General features: G+C 51.7%; 1 protein-coding gene across 1 annotated transcript; it reads left to right on the top strand.

Moving 5' to 3' along the window:
- The first annotated feature begins 321 nt into the window (after positions 1 to 321).
- MYCL (MYCL proto-oncogene, bHLH transcription factor) lies at positions 322 to 4,856 on the top strand. Its single transcript, XM_007453762.1, has 2 exons — positions 322 to 824; positions 3,785 to 4,856. Exons 1-2 carry the CDS (start codon positions 329 to 331, stop codon positions 4,381 to 4,383), a joined length of 1,095 nt encoding a protein of 364 aa, XP_007453824.1. The 5' UTR covers positions 322 to 328; the 3' UTR covers positions 4,384 to 4,856.
- Positions 4,857 to 7,993: the final 3,137 nt, after the last annotated feature.

Consider the following 7,993-nt stretch of genomic DNA (forward strand, 5'->3'; position numbering starts at 1 on the left):
TGGCGCGCATGTGCATGTGTGCGGGCTGCCGAGCGCGCCCCCGCCCGGCCCGGCCGGGCCCTGGGAGCTGCGCTCCGGGCGGCGCTGGCAAAGTTTGCTTTGAACTCGCTCCCTGCACCCTAGTCCGCGCGCTGTGACCGGCTTCCCTGGGCACGCTGACCCACGGCCGGGCTGCCGGGTCGCGAGGGAAGGGCGCGAGCTCCAAGCTGAGCGATTGGAGAGGGACGAGAGCCTGGCAACCAGCTGTGCTGGGGGACGGGGGGACGCCTCCCTCCCCGGGCCTGCACCCGGGTCAGCACGTCCCCCTTCCCTCCCGCAGGGAGCGGACATGGACTTCGACTCGTACCAGCACTATTTCTACGACTATGACTGCGGGGAGGATTTCTACCGCTCCACGGCGCCCAGTGAGGACATCTGGAAGAAATTCGAGCTGGTGCCGTCGCCCCCCACGTCGCCGCCCTGGGGCTCCGGTCCCGGCGCCGGGGACCCGGCCCCCGGAATTGGTCCTCCAGAGCCGTGGCCCGGAGGGGGCGCCGGGGACGAGGCAGAATCCCGGGGTCACTCGAAAGCTTGGGGCAGGAACTACGCCTCCATCATCCGCCGTGACTGCATGTGGAGCGGCTTCTCGGCCCGGGAACGGCTGGAGAGAGCGGTGAGCGACCGGCTCGCTGCTGGCGCGCCCCGGGGGAACCCGCCCAAGGCGCCGGCCGCCCTGGACTGCGCTCCCAGCCTCGAAGCCGGCAACCCGGCGCCCGCTGCCCCCTGTCCGCTGGGCGAGCCCAAGACCCAGGCCTGCTCGGGGTCCGAGAGCCCAAGCGACTCGGGTAAGGACCGCCCTGGGCCATCAAAGAGGGGGGCACCTCATGGGTGGCCAAACCTCTGCCGCTGAGGTGAGGCAGTGGGTCTGCGCAAGCCCTTCCGCCACCTCCCCCTTCCTGTGGCTGAAGCTGCCGGTGTAGCCCCCAGCGGTGTCTGTCTGGCACGTGGGTGTGTTAGTAAACAGTTTGAAGAAGTGGCGTGGGAGCCAGCGTCCCTTTGATGATGATTGGCGCCCCAGGGGACAAGGGAGACAGGGAGACAGGCTGGGGCTTGGCGCTTAGGAGGACAATACAGGGATTGGACCGTAGGGGATTTCTGTCCTCCTAAGGCTGGAAAGGGTCCCTTAAGTGTCACTCCAGGCTTGAATTTTTTTTTTTTTTTTCCTGTCTCTTTCTCTGCGAAACTCACTCCCCTGAGGAGAGAGGAAGCTGAGGAGTCTTTGTGCAAAGCCAAAGCCTTCATCCTTTCAAAAACCTGGTCTCCTGCCTGGTTTACTTTTGAAAGACAATAATGGCTTCTCTTGCTCCGCTACCCCTTACTATGTGTGCATCCACACCATCACCCATGACACAGGTAGCGGAGGAATGACCACTCCCCATTAACAGGTGGAAACAGGCTTAGAAATAGGAAATCACCAGAAGTGAACCCCAGCTTCCTGCCATCCAGCCAGCCTCTTTTGCTCAATCCTCCATCCCAACCAGGCACTTCTCTGAGGTTTAGAGGAACTTCGTGGTAGCTTATCTGAGAAGTGGAACATCTTGCCGTTTTGCTCTGGCCTGATGTGGGAAGCTGTTCCTCTAGGTCCCACCCAATTCATTTGAGGGCTTTCAGCTGCTTCATTTGTATTCAACAAATGTTAGCTGGCCCCTACTTTGTGCTAAGCTCTGGGCTTGGTGCTGGGGTCACAGATACAGAGCTCCAGGTTCCCCTTCCCTATCCTTGAAGGCAAGTGTAAACCTCACTGAGGACAGCCTGCTGCATCCTGTGCCACCAGACTATGTTGTTCTTAGCCTAACCTCTTCTCAGAAGTGCCCATGAGAAATATTGGCGAGGGTTTTTTATAGGGTGCAAACTGAGGCTTGCATCGGGAAAATCAGGACTGAAACCTCACTGTAGCTTTTAAGAATAACTTACATGACCATTTAGAGGGAACTGGGGAATGGGTATGGAGGTTGTCATACACTTGAAGGTAAAAATAAGGATAACAAGAACAATTAAAAGTCAATTTTTTCGGTCCACTGTGTTAAGGTCATTTTTAGCCTGCTTGCTTTCTACACCAAGACCTTCTGTTTGTTTAATGGGGAACTTTGAGATCAAGAAACCAATAAAGATGTATCTCTACAAAGGCTGATGGAGTGGTAGAATGGAAAGACCATTGTTTTGGGAGTCTGTAGATCTTAGTTTGAGATCCAGAACATTACAAAGGTGATGTGTGAACTTGGCTGGACTGGGTCTCAGTTTCTCCCTTTGCACATGGAGTATGACCTGATTGTCCAGCCGAGGACACTTCCTTGTCTGAGTAGACTTAGGCACTACTCTCCGGAAAGGAGAATCGTGTGTTGTACCTTATTTCTTCCTTAGGCAGAGCCTTCCGCAGCTATGAGGTTTAACCCTGAGATATTAAAGGTTTGGGATGTGGGGAAGCCTCCTGATTCATTTTCTAACCTGCCCTTTAACCTGAACCTGTTTGCAAGCTCCTGGTTCACCCATAGGCCACATGGCCCAGAACAAAATGCAACAGATTGCAAACAATGAGGGGGGTGGGAAGAGTGACTGATGGCACAGCTCAGCCAATAGGGGCCAGGGGCTGGGTAAGACAGCCTTCAAAACACCGCTTAGCCAGCCAATCACAGGCCTTGGGGCCAGGAGGGCTGAACGGGTCAGGTTTTATTAATGGAGAAATAATGCGATTGTCCACACAATGGAAGCCTTCCTGACAAAGGGGCTCAAGCATCCTGATATGCAAAAGAGGCCGAGAACTGAGCTCTTCTGTTGTCAGGCTGAAATGCATTAAGGTGGCCTTCTATGCGGGGGCTGGAAAACGTGTGGAGCAGGAAGGTTCTCCCCAAATTGTCCCTCTCCTGGTTGGGGTAACCTAAAAGACCTTGGAGCAAGGGAATGATGGGGGCATGTCCAGGTGTTGCTAGTGTTTTGGCCCTTGTGTCAGAACATTCCCATGCTGCTCAGTTCCTGCCCTGGCATAGGTCGCTTGGAAATGGTCGCTTGTACCTTTGTGAAGTTCCTGCAGCTTTTGCAGACCTGTGATTACAAATCCAACCCTCTTCTGGTCAGGGAAGGGGGTGGGGCAGGCAACCTATAAATGATGGATGACTCTAGAAACCCATTGAACCCAGGAGCAAAATGCTGCTAAGGCAAACCCTTTCCCTCCCCTCTGGGTGAGGAGGGATGGGTTGTAGCCCTCCCTTCTCCGACTCTTCAGCTGAAAGGGGCGGCAGAATAGAGAGGTGGGGGAATAATAGGATTTATAACTTGTGAAAAGTAACAATTCCCAAGTGCAGGCTGTGCTGGGCTGGAACAAAGGGCAGCTCTGCCCACAGACCCCTCATTTACAATTCTGATGGGGCATGAAAGAGCCCGACTGGGGAAGATCTTTAGAGCTAAACTTTGTCCCAGGCTGATAGCTCTTTTTCTCCATCCCCTCAGTGGGGGAGGGGAGAGCCTGTGCAGACTGGGGGCTGTTGGCTTGGGTCTGCCTTTTGTTCTTATCTAAGCCTTGCTGTGCAAAGAGAAATTGGAGAATATTTTCCTTCTTGCTTATGTCACCTCCTTTCCTTCACACTGCCCTTAGCCTCGTTACAGATGAATCAGCTGTCTTTCTCCTCCCTTGAATTTGTTTATATCTACATTGGGAAAATGTCACCTCCTTTCCCAAACTCCAATATAGGGTCTGAGTATGTGTTTCTCATGGGGTGTGTTTCTTCTGTTGATCTCTCTTCTTGGACAGAGGGTGAAGAAATCGACGTTGTGACCGTGGAGAAGAGACAGTCCCTGGGTGTCCGGAAGCCGGTCACCATCACAGTGCGAGCAGACCCTTTGGACCCCTGCATGAAACACTTCCACATCTCCATCCATCAACAACAGCACAACTATGCCGCTCGTTTTCCTCCAGAAAGCTGCTCCCAAGGAGAGGTTCCAGGGCGAGGGCCCCAAGAAGAGGGTCTGGAGAGAGATGTACCAGAGGAAAAGGAAGATGAGGCAGATGAAGAAATTGTGAGCCCCCCACCTGTAGAAAGAGAGCCTCCCCAGTCCTGCCACCCCAAACCTGTCAGTTCTGACACTGAGGACGTGACCAAGAGGAAGAACCACAACTTCCTGGAGCGCAAAAGACGGAATGACCTCCGTTCCAGGTTCTTGGCCCTGAGGGACCAGGTGCCCACCCTGGCCAGCTGCTCCAAGGCCCCCAAAGTAGTGATCCTGAGCAAGGCCTTGGAATACTTGCAAGCCCTAGTGGGGGCTGAGAAGAGGATGGCTACAGAGAAAAGGCAGCTCCGGTGTCGGCAGCAGCAACTGCAGAAAAGAATTGCATACCTCAGTGGCTACTAACTGATCAAAAAGCCTGACTGCTCTGTCTTAACAAAGACCCGAATTTATTTTTTAACCTCTCCTATCCCCCATAGGAATTTGCACATTTTGGTTCCAGCGGGATAGCCTGGACAGTAGATCCCAGAACGCATTGCAGCCGGAGCACACACAAGAAGGGCTTGCATTCTTGGAAACCTTGCAGCCCAACTCTCCCTCTGCCCTGACTCATGGGAGCGCTGTGGCTTCTCTGACGCCTTTGGCTTCTCAGGCGGACAGCTGACTGAGGAGCCTTGGGGTCTGCCTAGCTCACTAGCTCCGAAGAAAAGCCCGACAGATGCTATGCAACAGGTGGTGGACGTTGTCGGGGGGGCTCCAGCCTGCATGAAATCTCACACTCCCGATGAGCTTTAGGCTGGGAAAGGATGCTCCCACTGGTGTCTCTGGGGTGACGCTGGGACAGCTGGGCCTGGACATTCTCCCTGAGGCTCCTTTTTCCAGGAGACATACAAGCTGTCTTGGGTGAAGACGAGCTCGCAGACTTAATCAGCAGGGACCATTACCTCACTGTCAGACACTTTACAGTAGCTGAGGAGTTGGACACCTTTAAAATATATATTCTGATGTTAAATGACACCCCTCCTCCCACCACTCTCCAGGCTGCGACCTTGAGAACATTTAAAGAACTTGGCCTCTAGATTCTTTGTCTAAAAGCCTCCTGGGTCCTTTCCTCTGAGGGCAGAGACCATTCAGTCCTCACCAGGGAATTTTTTGTTTCCTTCTGCCTTTGTTATGCAATGGGCTCTAAGGCACCCCCTTTCCCACAGGTCAGAAATATTTCCCCCCGGGACACAGGGCAAAGTGTCCCACACTGGGGCCTGGGGAAGTCTTGGAGTCCTGGCTGTAAACCTGTTCCCTGCCCAGGTGTTTTCCATCTTAGAATTTTCTCAAAGCAGATGTCAGGCACCTGAGGAGGGAGAACTGTACCACTTGCTCTTTCCCACCTCCCTCTCGTCTCAATCCCTGACTGGTAAGTTTGAAGTTCTACTAGGACCATGCAAACCTGTCCTTCTCATGCAACTCCAAGGAGCTTGCTGGCTCTGGAGCCACCCTTGGCCTTCTGCCAGCTTCACATGAGTCAGATCCTTTTCCCAGAATCTGGGCCTTACTGCAGTTCTTACTGGGAGAGCTGCTGGGATGCATCCAGTGCTCTGGAAGGCAGACTAGCTTCCTGGTGGGTTTTTAAGGAGCTTCCAGGAGCTCTGTTTAGTGGACCATGATGGATTTTACCCCAGCTGGACTGAGCCTCTCCAAGTGGATTCCAGGCGCAGCCTCCATTCTGAGAAAGGCACCCAACCCAACAGGTGTCATGTGGGCAACCCTCAGCAGCCCCTAAGCCTAGCCTGGAAGAAAGACCAGCCCCTCCAAAACTCTGCCCAGGGCAGCAGGTGCCTACTGGATGGGGGTTTGAAAGTAGGGGAAGGGAGGATGGTAGAGCGCTATACGTGGCTCTGGGAAGCCAGCTGCTCCTTCCAAACCTGTTATGCATGAGGTTCCTGAGGTTGCTTCCTGGCCTCAGAGAACCCCAGTGGAAGTTTGGGAAAAGCCTCCCTACCTTCTGGAGCATGGTTTTTGGGAGCCAACTGCCTTCTGGAACTGTCTTTGGAGAACAGTTGAGATGTAGGTTACTGATGTCTCACCTGAATAGCTTGTGTTTGATGAGCTGCTGTTGGGTATTATGCCGGGAGCAGTCTTCTTTTTTTTAATACTGTATTTTTGTATGCCTTTTGCAAAGTGGTGTTAATTGTTTTTGTACAAGAAAAAAAGCTCTGGGGCAATTCTCCTGTTGCAAGAGTCTGATTTATTTTAAAAGGCAGGTTTACCTGAAATTTTGTATTTAGTTGTGATTTACTGATTGCCTGATTTTAAAATGTTGCCTTCTGGAACATCTTCTAATAAAAGATTTCTCAAACATGTCAGAGTCGGGGCAGAGCTTATGCCCACCGTATCCCCCAGAACCAAGGAAAATTGTTTCAGGGTAGCCACGAGTGATCTCTAACCATGTTGCTAACCTGGTCACTCCACTTTGGGTTCCTGAAATGCCATTTCAGACATGTCTAAACAATGTAGGTTCAGTACTCGGTAAGCACTCTTGTGAATTGCAGAGTGCTGAATTTGTATTTTAGAAGGCTTGAAATCCTAGGGTTCCACCATTTACTCGTCCTGTGCTTTTAGCTTTACCTAAAAGCTAAAAGCCCTAGTTTCCTTACTTGTAAAGTGGGGATAAATGCTGCTTCACAAGGGGTTGGCAGGCATTAAATGAAGGATAAACTTTTTTTTTTTCTTTTTTCTTGTTTTTGGCCACATGGCTTGTGGGATCTTAGTTCCCCGACCAGGGATAGAACCCAGGCCCTTAGCAGTGAGTGTGCAGAGTCTTAACCACTGGACCATCAGGGAATTCCCAAAGTATAGACTTTAAACCACTTTCTAAACTACAAACCCTTAAATCCTTTAGAGTGGTACTGTTCTTACCTTAGTGGTATTTGCAGGACGTCTTTTTAATGCCTTTTTTTTTTTTTTTTTTGCCATGCCCCACGGCTTGCAGGATCTTAATTCCCTGACCCGGGATCAAACCTGTGGTCCCTGCAATGGAAGCGCAAAGTCCTAACCACTGGACCACCAGGGAAGTTGCTTGCAGGATGTCTTTTTTAAAATTCTATGAGGGGGCTTCCCTGGTGGCGCAGTGGTTGAGAGTCCACCTGCCGATGCAGAGGACACGAGTTCGTGCCCTGGTCCGGGAAGATCCCACATGCCGCGGAGCAGCTGGGCCCGTGAGCCGTGGCCACTGAGCCTGCGCGTCCGGAGCCTGTGCTCCGCAACAGGAGAGGCCACAACAGTGAGAGGCCCGCATACTGCAAAAAAAAAAAAAAAAAAAAAAAAAAAAAAAGATTATTAAAAATTCTATGAGAATTGGTGGTGTGATGTGATTTTTTTTCTTTCTCCCTTGATTAATAAAGGAAAATGAAGGCTCCCTTTACCTCCCATAGTTCTCAGAAACTTGCCGTAAATGCAAGAGGGGAGAATTTATTAATAGCCATTCCTGATGGAGCACTGCCTATGTCTAAGCACCCTGCTCCTTCCTACACATTATACCACACCAACCACATGCCAAGGCCTACAGAAGAGGGAACTGAGGTTCTAAGAGTGAAACATAACTGCCCAGTATTACACAGCTAGTAAGTAAATGAGTTCAAGGGATTTGAAACCAGCTCTGCCTATCTGCAGAGCCAGAGATGTGAACCACTGCATAATAATGATCAGCTTGTTTTGTTAGCATGGGGTGTGTGGAGGAAGTAGACAGGGAATTTCATCACTTAACTGCTTGCTGGAATTGTCTCTCCTTGGGGCCACCGTGCCTGCCACTTATTGGGATGAAGTGGAGCAAATGTTCCATGACCAGCCACTCTGCTGCATTTGTGGGCTGGGTAGATTCGTCTTGCCCCAGAGAGGCGCCTTCTGGGACTGTGAAAGGAAAACAGTTGCTGTTCAGAGAGGCATGAGCATCATGGTGGGAGAAGGCCACTTTGTCTCATGTAATCCTGCTTTACAGCTGAGACCTGGGTCGGTATTGCCC

Source organism: Lipotes vexillifer, unplaced genomic scaffold (assembly GCF_000442215.2).
Source record: "Lipotes vexillifer unplaced genomic scaffold, Lipotes_vexillifer_v1.1 scaffold213, whole genome shotgun sequence".
Classification (NCBI taxonomy): Eukaryota; Metazoa; Chordata; class Mammalia; order Artiodactyla; family Lipotidae; genus Lipotes; species Lipotes vexillifer.

Coding starts and splice junctions, on each gene's coding strand:
- MYCL (XM_007453762.1), top strand. CDS start 329: ATGGACTTCGACTCGTACCAGCACTATTTCTACGACTATGACTGCGGG. Junction 825..3,784: donor CGAGAGCCCAAGCGACTCGG/GTAAGGACCGCC, acceptor CTTCTTGGACAG/AGGGTGAAGAAATCGACGTT.